General features: G+C 34.2%; 2 protein-coding genes across 2 annotated transcripts; both read left to right on the top strand.

The window, feature by feature from the left end:
* Nucleotides 1–216: 216 nt before the first annotated feature.
* On the top strand, nucleotides 217–3003 carry LOAG_01189 (spliceosomal protein on the X; the record flags this gene model as incomplete). The annotated part of the gene is made up of 7 exons (XM_003136729.1): nucleotides 217–250; nucleotides 536–665; nucleotides 868–958; nucleotides 1269–1397; nucleotides 1668–1832; nucleotides 2198–2504; nucleotides 2732–3003. 7 exons carry the CDS (start codon nucleotides 217–219, stop codon nucleotides 3001–3003), a joined length of 1128 nt encoding a protein of 375 aa, XP_003136777.1.
* A 1812-nt stretch (nucleotides 3004–4815) lies between these two features.
* LOAG_01188 (hypothetical protein) lies at nucleotides 4816–11055 on the top strand (the record flags this gene model as incomplete). The annotated part of the gene is made up of 17 exons (XM_020445665.1): nucleotides 4816–5103; nucleotides 5698–5851; nucleotides 6036–6144; nucleotides 6291–6401; nucleotides 6618–6732; nucleotides 6873–7030; nucleotides 7450–7562; nucleotides 7890–8063; nucleotides 8244–8340; nucleotides 8530–8643; nucleotides 8746–8908; nucleotides 9219–9298; nucleotides 9440–9562; nucleotides 9724–9827; nucleotides 9948–10134; nucleotides 10298–10443; nucleotides 10706–11055. 15 exons carry the CDS (start codon nucleotides 4816–4818, stop codon nucleotides 10013–10015), a joined length of 1971 nt encoding a protein of 656 aa, XP_020303894.1. The 3' UTR covers nucleotides 10016–10134; nucleotides 10298–10443; nucleotides 10706–11055.
* Nucleotides 11056–12806: the final 1751 nt, after the last annotated feature.

Genomic DNA, 12806 nt, shown 5'->3' with positions numbered 1-12806 from the left:
AAGTGTCCTTGTACCAAACTGGTTCATGTCTGTCCCGTAGTGAAATTTCGAAACCTTCATTGTGTATCTGCAATAGAAAGTGATATCCCAGATAAACTTTCTTTGACATCACTAAGCATCTGCTAATAATTTCGAATGTTGTAGGAAGTTGCTTGCTGTTGGATAGTGTTTGCTTCCAATTTAATTGTTTTACATACCGCAGTTTTGCTCCGGAATATGTCAGCAGGACCTATTTTGGAAAGAAATCAGGGTAAGTGAATGTCATTTTCTCCGAAATGCATTACGAGTGTTGTTGCTCACTTGTTTTTAGGTAATTTGTTATGTTGTATGATAATTTGTACGCTTACTCTGCCCTCTCGAAATGCATTATAGTGCTATTTTTCAGTAGGAATTTTTGAATTGTATTGGTTCGGTATATTCAGTATCTAATTTGTTGTGTTCTCTTTGAAATTTGCTAACTTACTAAGTTCATTGTTTTTAATGGATTGTGGAAAAGAAGTCACTATCAACTTCTCTCTATAAAACATGTTTCCAGATGCTACAATTTACGTTGGCGGTTTGGATGAGAAAGTAACTGACGCAATTTTATGGGAGCTATTTGTGCAAGCAGGACCAGTTGTATCAGTAAATATGCCGAAAGACCGAGTGACAAGTTCACATCAGGGGTTATTTCATCTTTGAATTTAAAATTGGGTTTCAATTTTAATGTTAAATCTTCTTTAAATTTACTAGTCACTGCATACAAGTCACACATAAATCCACACATATTTTGATTTACGTATCGAACTTCAATTCTTCTTATTTTCGGTTACCAAAACCAAACTGATGTGATCGTTAGCTCTTAGCTTCAAGTGTTTTTGGTTTCAGCTTCGGTTTTATTGAATTCATGGGTGAAGAAGATGCTGATTATGCAATCAAGATCATGAACATGATAAAATTATATGGAAAACCAATAAAGGTCGTTGAAATTATATTTGAAAATCATTCAGGAATGTGCTCAGATTGAATAATCTTGTTTTGTTTAGAATCAGTACAACCTAAAATCTAAGCGGATCTCTGTGTTCACAAAAATCTTGGCCGTTCATATTTGTTCATAAATTACTTTCTCTCATATTTAATAGTTTTCACTGATTCCGAGCTTTCCTGTTATGGTTGGGCTTTACTAATGATAATTTAGTGAAATTATTTAATAGAAGGGAGGACTATTTTAATAAACCAGGTCCTTTCCTCCTGTTTAATAAAATCTGTGAATTAAACGATTTTTCCAGGTAAATAAGGCGTCAGCCCATGAGAAGAATATGGATGTTGGTGCAAATGTATTCGTTGGCAATCTGGATCCAGAAGTGGATGAGAAATTACTTTTTGATACATTTAGTGCATTTGGAGTTATCTTACAGGTCTTTTCTTAACTAATTGTTTGACATGATATGAATCTTTTCTCTCATTTGATAATTAAGCTCACGCTTTCCTTTGTTCTGGTTTCTCATCATATGTTTGTAAAAAAAAATTCCCTTTCTTTCTTCATTCCAGAAAGAAGATGGATTTAACTTTAACTCTATGGTTCTTATACGAAAAAATATGTTTGGTTTTGCATATTTTATAAACATAGCTGAGAATATTGTTTATCATTTTTTAAGTTTCCGTGTAAATAAGTTTGTATATTTCAGGTTCCAAAAATAATGCGTGATGCTGAGACGGGTAACAGTAAAGGTTTTGCATTTGTGAATTTTGCATCTTTTGAAGCATCAGATTCAGCAATTGAAGCTATGAATGGGCAGTTTCTTTGTAATCGGGCTATCACTGTGAGTTATGCATTCAAAAAGGATACAAAGGTTTATTATTTTTCTCTATTTCCTTCTTTTGGTTTCAGTGCTTTCTCCATTAAGTAGATCTATAGAGTACTATTTTAACTTATGAACCAGTCTTTATTCACAGAATTTTTGAGTAGAGCAAGGAAATAACTACTAGTATTTACTGACTATATAAAAATTCGGTTTAAGTCCTAGCCCTTAAAAAAGAAAGATTTTTTAAAACATCTCCATTGATCCTTCATATTTCTAACGTCTTAAACTTTTAGAACCGTTTTTCAAAAAAAAACATGAGATTTCGAAGGCCAGATTTAGCAGTCTTAGATTTGGTGTTAATTGAAGTTGCTGAAATTAGCAGTCTTGCTAGCTCCAACTTCTTCAAAATTTAGGGCGAACGACACGGTACTGCTGCTGAGCGAATGCTAGCTGCACAGAATCCTCTGTTTCCTTCAGACAAACCAAATCAGATATTCTCTGACGGGAAATTGCCACTTGCACCTGTACTTCATCCACCACCACCAGGTCCTCCAATGCCTCCACCGATGATCCCGCCGATGGCTGGACCACCGCCAGCAATCTTTCCACCACCGCCACCACCTATGCCTACACCTGGCGCAACACCAATTCCACCGCCACCTCCACCGCCTGCTCCGCCAACACCGCTCGGCACTCCCAGACCACCGCCGCCAATTAGTGGTAAGTATTTGATACTTTTGTTTTCATCACATTGTATTTCATCTATTTTACATAGTCTTTTAAATAAAATTAAGTGAAGCTTATATTTTATGCTTTTTGCGTGTCAAGATTTTTTCGAGTTATCGAATTATTTAACAACCTTTTAATTTAGAATCCAAAAACTTCCGTAAATTTGCGTTGATTGCTTTTCACTCCTCGAATGATTGTACACTAATTGAAATTTCCAGCTCCGTTACCAATGTGGGGAATGCCGCCGCCACCACCGATAACACCCGGGATGCGACCACCAGCAACACCGACGCCGACGCCACCTCCACCACCTCCTCCGCGGGGTTTCCCTCGAATTCCACCACCGTTCGCTCCTATGCAAGGTCGTGCGCCTTTCCCTCCACCACCACCTCCTTCAGTGCGAATGATGCGCCCTCCACCACCTCCCATCATGCGTCCTTCTCGACCACCACCTCCTCCAACATCTGCTCCCACACCAACGTCGTCATAAGTTTTGATCTGTTTTTATCCGTTTCTGTTTCAGAATGCTTATGTCAAGTGTTTCAGCAGCATACGACTTGGTATTTGGTGTTTTATTCATCATTCTGATTTTCTTTCCAACATAACTTTAAGTTTACCGAGTTACTTAACAGTTCAGTATTAGTTAGTAGTCATTAAAATGTAAAATTAAGGTTATCCCGTTATCTGTTCATTGTAGTTGTTTGTTAAAGAATCATTTTAACAAACAGTGTTACCCAGGTTTCAAGAGACTGAAAGATCATGTTTTGTGGCTGATCAACATTTTTTTTAAATCACTTCCACAATTTTCTAGTTATTTGTTCAATGTGGTTGTTTGTTGGTTTTGTTTCTATTTAAGATGTTCTAATTGTTCGTTGCATATGTGAACAAGTAAAGATAATCATACTGCTACATTTCCTAGCATTTCTTACTAAATTAAAAGAAAATTTTTTGAATTATTAATTGCCGACTTTGCATCAATCAGCACTTTGCACGGTGAAGGTTCGCCTGGCGCGTACATGTATGCATTTACACGCTTCCTATCTTCCGAGATGTGCATTAGTTGGAAAACGTTTGCTTGCAGATTGCACAAGATCTGAAGTGAACTTGTCCTTGGGCATTAAAGATCAATGGAAATGAAACCAACAATGTTGGCAGGATTTTTGGAGTATTATATTATGCGTGTTATAACAGATCCATTTACACTTTTTTTATAGATGATCATCTAAATTCTAGAAATCTATAGTTCTTTAATAAATGCCGAGAATTTTATATGCCAAAGATCCCCAAAAAACACTATCACTTAAAAAATCTATTGGATAAATTGTTTTGATTTATTCCGTTAACCGTTGTCATGGGAGTGATTTCACGCTTTATATAATATAACTTCCTGGCATCAGATCTCTTTTTTAGTACTTTACCAATTTGCAGCTTTTTTCGAACTTAACAAAGATGCAGATTTGGATAATTTCATGGTACTGATACATGCCTTATCAGAAGTTGATCGTTGCAAATATGTTACAGAGCTCTCCCACTTTAATCAGTGCTATTACTAAATAATAATTAACAATATATTGTGCATGAGAATTACCCGGGGTTACCTATACTTTATGGTCATCTGTGGTTAATTTCTGCTGTTGCTCTCATTAATGCTATTAATTACTGATGCCGTTACAAATTAAACCTGTGATAACTTTTATCTTCCGCGTTACATCACTTATTAAACGAGGTATTTATTACTAAATGTCTCCGATGACTTATTCGTAGAGTGGTGAACATTAAATGGTGGAATTTATGAATCCTTATTCACTTGAAGGAGAAAATTGAGAAGATTTTGAGAGATGAGAAGCAGTTAATGTTATCACTACTTGCTTATCAGAGATGCTTCAGGTTAAAATTAAAGTAAATAATTCCCTCGACTACTCTTCTTGTCTTTCTGATAATTCACCACTATCATCAACAGCTTATGAAACCTCATAGTAAAGGGTGGTTGAGTTCGTGAACTGGCCCATTATCGTCCAATTGTTGCTATTTCGTTTCACAAGGCTGGGATGAGATAGAAACTGAGTTTTAAACTGATGATCGATTTCACTACAGCCACACAGCATAGCTCTATCTGTTGCTTGTACTCCTTTTAATTATACTGATAACATCGCGCTATGTTGATAAGCTTATTGAAATGATATATTGCCATCATCGGAAGGCAATGATTTGTCACTACGTTGGTGTGGAAATTCACTCAGTGCCAGTTTCCATCTAGGACCGTAGTTTACGAGATTTTGTTGCTTTGATTGCGACAGTCCTGATGCAAATTTTGAAAGAGATTTGTTTCCTTCTGATCTTTCCACTTCTCCCGGCTATTGCTGATGACTTCTTGGAAGAAGAAATACGACTGGAGGGCAAGAAAGATGCAGATAATGTGCTGGGAGCATTTGTTACTGAATTTTTCGCTGATTCACAGTGGCAGCTAATCGTTGATTTGGATTTCTTCAAAACTTTATTTCTTCGTCCCACCAGCAAATTTGAGAAAGCATTGAAAACAGGTGATGAGTCATACATCAGACGATTACTGAGTTTATTGGAACCGTTGAAGGTATTTTGAACTTTCGTTTTTCGTTCCTTTGTTTTTTACTCAATTATCCTTAATAAATTAACTCCATTATTGCTTGTACATTTATCGTTTCCTTAATACTTATATCTTTCCCAAATGTGGAGAAGTAGCTGGTGCTAAATTGAAATCTTAAAAGACAAGAATGCTATACTATTCAAACTTCTGACCTTGTTACCACGTCATGATTTTTGCCGAAAGACGTCTTTCTACTTTAGTCTGTGTAAGGTAACTAGTCCGGTAGTCTATTCAGAGGGAGAATTAAACGAGTCGCCTAAAATGGCTGGCATTGTGAACTTGTGAACTTTTTCCTATGGCTTGCTAAGCTGGTGTTAAAATTACTAGTATCCTGTAATGATGCTGATGATAAACTGATAGTTTTGTTAGTATTTTCCGAATGTATGAAGGGCATTGCCAATAATCGTTAATTTAAGAAATTCAAAAGAATTAATAAAGGAAAAGATCTTGTTTTGGTTTGAATTTTAGTAGCCGGATAAGCTTCATCGACATATGTGGAGCTTTTTCGATGTTAGGAAATCTTCCACAAAATATTTGAACACTTTCGAACTTTATTTTTAGGAATATGATGTGTCATCACCTTGTCTTGCCGATATAGCTTATTTCCTATGGACAGCTATGGATTATACTCGTTCTAATATGCACACTGACTGTTCTAATTGTACTTGTGAATTTCAAATGCGTAGTCATCAAAATCATCGATGGATTTTCAACGGTATGATTTCAAATAATATGATGATTTTGTTGCAGATATTTTTATCATATATGGGGGCTTTTTCTTCCCGTACATATAGCATCCTTCCTTGTTAAATTGATAGTTCTTTTGTTTTTTGTTTTACTTCGATGTTCACGCAATAAGTAGTTTTGATGTCGATCAGCTGTTCCTCTATCTTTTGCAGTATTAGATGCGATGGGCAAGGTACCGGCTGGTATCTTAAGTGGCAATAATCTTTGGATCGGATCGTGGAGTGCTTGCCGACGTATTTCAATTGTCAAAAATCGTCAGCAGTATATTTTCTTATTCTTCAGCATTTCAATCACTGGAGAATTCATATAAACAAGTTTTTTACTTCCAAAACATGATAATTTTGCCATTGTCTATTCCTATATGGGAAATTCAAAAGATTCAAACTATCAACTGAAATTTTGTTTAGGCAGAGATGGTCGGGTCAGTATTGCTTGGCCAGCTTCCAGCCATACAGTTCAGCTGATCCATTCAGAAATATTGGTTCTAACCCTATTGAGGATCCTAATGAACATTGCAGGTTTGTTCCTTCATTACTTTTAGCAAACTGTCCCAGTTCTCATCTGCATTTTTCCAATTAGATTTTTTTTCCATCTGTTCCCTTCTTCATGATGTGTATTCTACTTCAGATTCATTTCATTTGAAATCTTAGCATTCAGATACAACTAAAATTTGAAGGAGGAGTTTTCTAATATCCTCCAACTCAATTTAATTTGTTTAAAGTTATTCTTTTTAGAGGTCCAAACACTTGGCGCTCAAATGAAACAAATGATGAAAATAACAGATGCTTTACTCTAATTCCACTTCTCAACTATGGCATCTGCACGCCAGATTCTTGCACGAATTATGACGTAAAAAAATTTTCGAATTAGGTCATTTTTTTAAATTTTAAGACTCAAAATCTTTGAGTCTAAAATTCGAAAGGTTTGACTGGAAATGTTAACAGTAAAAATTGAAAATGCTGTTGCGTTATATCATGCGGACTCCTAAGAAATTATCAAGTTTGAAAGTTCAACCTTTTCAAATTACAGTTTACAAATCAGCTGAGAACGCGATTGGCCGACAAGTGGTGTGCAATGTGGACATTGTTTGTCGCAATAATTTGCCTCACTCTCAGCTTTCCCATGATTCGAGCTCACTGATTGTGTTGTAAGTCCATTACTTTGATCTAGATTTAAGTTTGTTATAACATGTAGTAATTTAGATGATAGCTTTTTGGATGCGTTCGAACTTAAAATATATCAAAATTGAGGGCTTTAATATAAGCTGCTAATATTTTTTATTTCCAGTATTATTGGGAGATTTACTTCTGCTGGAATAAAATGTTTAATACTGTTGAGATTGCGGACATCAAGATCTTTTAATTTAGTTTAGCATAAAATCCAACTCAAAGTTTACGGTTATTTTAAATCTCGTAAATCATTTAAAAGTCTATGAATTTTGAGAATTGAAAATGTTTTAAAATTCTAAAAATAAAGAAGGCCTGCTCTTAGATTCTTTCGGTTTTCTCATTAATTCCTAAAATTTCAGACTTTCTGTTTCAACATAATAAAGTGAACTTTTTGCAGATTTTTCGTACTTTTTTTATTAGTGTTGATGCTTTTCGGCACCCTCTATGATTATGTTGTTTTTCAAACGGAATTGAAAAATGAAGATGATGAGATGTGCAGTAAAAAACAAAGTAGGCTGGTTTTAATTTTCCGAAAAATCTTTGTTTTTGTGTGGGAAATTTCACTGCCAACTACCGCTTTTATTGGTTACCACAGGTTGAGATTGATCCTTCATGAAGTGATAATTTTCGTGTCGTTAATCAGCTTGTTGCCTTATATAATCCGGGCGATGAGAAGACTTCTAATGCCCAGAGCAGGGCTTAATAAAACAATAAACTGGAGAAAAGTATCAATAAAAAATAGAAATTAACCTGAATTTCTTCCTTCATTTCTTGGTTTGCTAATAATTGTTGAAATTTTCTGCGGTTAAATTACTCTTTTAACTTTTTATGTTTCAGACTGGTTCCTAAAAGTGTTATTAGCATTTTCGGTTTGCACCAATGGACAAAATATCTTAAGAACTGAGAAACAAAGTAATCAAATACATTGCCTTCATGGTACAAGAGTGCTTAGTATGTTCTGGATCATCCTCGGTCATTCATATTATTATATCATCAGTAGTCTAACAGTTGGTATGTTTGGTTTTGAAATTCGTTAAGCAATCAAAGTGTTAAAATTAAAAAGTATTTTTGTACGAGACATAAACCCGAAGAGAGTTGCAAGTAATATTTAATTGGGAATACTTTAAAAATTAGATTTATGAAGGGTAAAGTCTTTGATTTTCGCCACACTTATTAGGTGAATTTTTTCAGATAATCTATTACCAGCAATGATTGCCTTTCCGCAGAAAGTTTTCAATCTTATCATTGTGCAAGCACCGCTTGCTGTTGATTCATTTTTCTATCTCAGGTGATAGTTCTGTTTTCGATAATTCATCGATTTTTTTTTTTTTTTGTACTTGAAGTGTCAAAGATTTTAAATTATTTCAGACTTGTGGTATTCAATTTGATTCTCACTTAGTTTCGGAAATTCTATGGTGTTTTTGGATTTTATTATTCATGTTTAAATTATAATGTTTAGTTATGTATTAATTTTCAGTGGTATGCTAACTTCATATTTGTTTATGGAAAAGTTTAAAGCCGAAGCTGCAAAAGGTCGTTCAATATATTCAATAGATATGTGGTCGCTTTTCTACATTCATCGATATATCAGGTTTGTATTTATTCCTCTAACAAGAATACCAGGATTCTACTTATTACATCTTAATCTTCAACAGCATTGATGTAGCATATGTTTTTTATTTGCTTGTTGAAGGCTTACTCCCATATATTTAATGATTATGGTTCTGGATGTCACGCTGTTTACGCATTTCTTCGATGGACCATTCTGGCGGCCTATTGAAGCAAACTATTGTCGCAGAAGTTGGTGGACTAACCTAATTTATATGAATAATTTTTTGTTGCAAGATGTTGAAGTTGTAAGTTTTTCGCGATTCTTGACATAGTGTTTCATTTTTGACCTATCTGTTATTCTATTTCATAAATAATGTCTACTGCATCTGGTGTTTGGAACTTAAGAAATATTCATGCCCTAAATGCAGCCATAGATATACAAAGCTAAATTATTTAGCCCTTCTTATTCTTTATCACATGGTATTCGACTCCATATATCAATTACATTTCTAAAATTCACTGATATTACGGGTTTTATTTAAAATATATTTTTTTCAACTCTTCTGTAAAATTTTTTGCAAAATCAAATCAATATGAAAGCTATAATATTTGAAGTGCATGGGATGGACATGGTATATGGCTAATGACATGCAGTTTCATATATTTTCACCAGTACTTCTTATACTTCTGTACAAGTTGGTTAATCATTTATTTATACTATCTGTTTGTCAAGTATGGAGCTTTTTACTTACATATTTGTCAGTTCTAAACTTGTCACAGGAAACCTGACACAAAAACCTTCCGAGCAAAAATTAAGCTTAAAGCCAAATTTGTAGAAATCAGCTTGTTGGCATCATCATTGCGTTGTCGCTGATTACCATGTCATCCCTGATACATTTATTCATCATTCTCGCAAATAACTATCCACCTGCTCCCATACTTACTGCTAAACTGCAACTGTATGTTTTTCGTTCTTTGATAATTTTTTGAAACCAGTCAGTTCTTTAAAACCAAGTGTAAATATTGTATAATGAATTACGAAATGAAAAACATAGGTGCTGAACTAAGCTATTGAATTAACTCGATGGTCTACTTTCTTAAGCTGATGAGATAATTGCAGAGTGCAGGATCTGAGCACATACTGGCCGGATGTCTATGTGAAGCCGTATATTCGTTGCAGTCCGTACATAATCGGTATATTGGTGGGATACGCAATACATAAATGTACACTTCGACCCATATTTCCTAGGGTATTTTTTAATTTGAACAAAAAAAAGGAGGAAATTTCTTTGTCAGAAGTAATTTCATTTTTTTTCGGGTTTTTTATTTCTCATTTTTTTTCAGTGGAAAATAGTAGCCGGTTGGATGCTGTCTACAATTTCTGGACTTCTAGCCGTATTTGGTTTGTATAATTATGCTCGAACAGGCGATATATCAGACGCAGCACGTATTATTTACGCTTTATTCGGACGTAATGCGTATGCGTTGAGTTTAGCATGGGTTACATTCGCATGTGCTACTGGATATGGAGGTCGGCTCTGTTAAATATTCAAGGTCTTTTTGTGTTTCCAATGCCCCAGTCGACTTCCAAGTTTTGAATGCTTAGCCTCAGCAACATTTACTCCCTTATGGGAATACATGTTGCAATCAGTGACAATGTTGGCAGAAATCACCAATGTTGGTTCCAATTTCAGGAGCGGTTAATGATATATTAGGTTGGCGAGCCTGGATACCATTAAGTCGTATAACATTTTGTGCATATCTCATTCATCCTATTCTGCTACAAATTTACTATTTGAGTCGACCACATGCTTTCCATTTCACTACCGTTTACCAAATGGCACGTTCTTTAATAATTTTGTTTTTTGCTCCTAAAAAAATAAAAATATCAAATCACTGATATTTTATAATAAAAAGATTCATATTATAAATGCTGTGACGAATTGTAATATAGAAGATCGATAACTGTTGAACAATATCAAAATATTATGATTTGTCACGTAATCTTTAAACAGCTTTTGAAAGTGCTGATATGCTATTCAGCTTAGATCAAGTAAGTCTTGTTACTGAGAACACTACAAGCTCGTGAAGTCTTTTTTCAGCTTTACCAGTTTGCTATAGCCGTGGCAATGGCATATTTTACGGGCTTGTTTCTAAGCTTAGCATTCGAGGTACCTGTGTCTAACTTGGAAACTCTGTTAATCGATAAAATTATGGAAAAAATAAAGGCGCATCGACCCCGGAAACCACCGCGAGTAAAAGTGCAATTTGGAATGGTGAGCAATGACGACGCAGACGACATGATGTTAAAGGAAGCAATGATGAAATCATATACTGATGATATTGCTTTAAATAAAAAATAACGAGTCGTTCATAAAAATGGATTTAACATTTTATTCTTTATACTACTGTTAAAACTGTGTTTAATTTCACTTTGTAAATAATATTAAGCTTAAAAGTTCAATAATCTTTATGTATCACTTAAGTTTAACAATAAAGATTAGCTTCAGAAGGAAAGGAAGCATTGCTTAAAAAATCCGTAATCTACAATTGTCAGTGCAATATCGCTGATGATAAAACGAATTTCAAAACAAAGAATAAGTGAAAAGGCTTTAAGAATAATTACACTAGTAATACATACTATGGCAAGTGATGCTATAGCTGCAAGAGGTTTGTAGATTTGGTTTCCATTTCAGTGTTTCTAGTTTTTCTCATCAAAATGTTTTCCATATTTGTTTTTGTTTTCCATATGAATAAGCCGTCAAGTTTTTAAGTTCCCAATCAAATTTCCTATGCTATTCCACAGTCATTCGTTTGTTTCTTCCTTACTCTATTTGGATAATCTTTTATTTCAAGTTACACCTTGGAGTCTTGTCAGATAGAAAACCGAAAGAGGTCACTTATATTTCTTTTTGTTTCTCTCGTTTGAAATCCATCTTAAGTTCAATTATTCTGCTTAATTTGAAGTGAAAATGGATGAATATTTGGCTTGAAATGTTACCTTGTACATTTCAAAACATGACAAACTTTACTTAAATTGTGCGAAAACGATTTCCTAAAGTACAAAATTCCGAATTTTAAGTATTGTAATTATTATTACTCCGTTCTGAAAATCGTGTTATCCAAAACTTCAGAAGGACTCGGTTTTCTTGAATAAGAGCACTTTTACAGAGGACAGTGAATTTGTTATTCCACAAGAGCATCCGATAGTGCTATTTTTAATAATTGCCTCCTAACAATTTACCACTTTATCTGAACATTATTTTTTAAATTGTAATATGCGTATATTTAAAAAAAGAGAGGTGTAGCATTGGGATGATCAGTAACAAATAAAATACAATCGCAGCGGAACAGGTATCATCCAATCCATTAAAATTGTCTCTCATATTTTAATTACCCTTTTTGTGCCGTTTTTATTGATATGATGTGAGTTTGGATCGGAACAACAACAACGTTGTTCAGAACCGTTACAGTACATTCAGAGCACCACCGGAATACATCATTTCTTTTATCAAGAAGGAATTCTAGATTACTGATTGGCAGCTTTTCTAGATGGTCATCTGCCACTATATGCTTTTTAGAAGTCTGCAGTTCTGTAGTGATAACAAGCTTCATAATTACTGTCATGCTGAATCAAAGTGAAATACTCTGAGTTCTAATTTATGCATATTTTGATTATTTATTCGTTTCATCCAACTTGCACTTTGTTGTCAGAGCAGAGAGACATTTTAGATCGAAATGTATCTGTGCAATACTGAACATTTTTGAAATATTTTAGTTAGACCTGATCTAAGATACCTGTTAGATTCATACAGGTTTATGTATTCGAAGGATTCTGACAATTAATTCTGCATTTTCCTTTATCTACTAAAATTTCCGAAATGACAAAAGTCGAATGTTTTTCTTCATAAGTTATTGATTAAAACATTTTTAATCCTTTTACCGTTTTTATTTGCACTTTTTTTAAAGTTATTAGCAATATTATATATCAATTTCAATTAAGTTTTGACCATTCAGATCATGTATTTGTCTCAAATTGTCAAATGACTTGTTAGCATCAAGCATGTTGCATGTAGTACATGAATGAAATTTTTGGGAAGCTTCCAGTAGTTACTAAACNGTTTTCGAGACTTAGTAAGTTTAGTCAAGTCGTTGCACATCTTCATCTACCTTACATTGAAAGCAATCATCTGTGATCTAATT

Source organism: Loa loa, assembly GCF_000183805.2.
Source record: "Loa loa unplaced genomic scaffold supercont3.16, whole genome shotgun sequence".
In the NCBI taxonomy this organism is placed as follows: domain Eukaryota; kingdom Metazoa; phylum Nematoda; class Chromadorea; order Rhabditida; family Onchocercidae; genus Loa; species Loa loa.
This window is presented reverse-complemented; position numbering and strand designations above follow the sequence as displayed.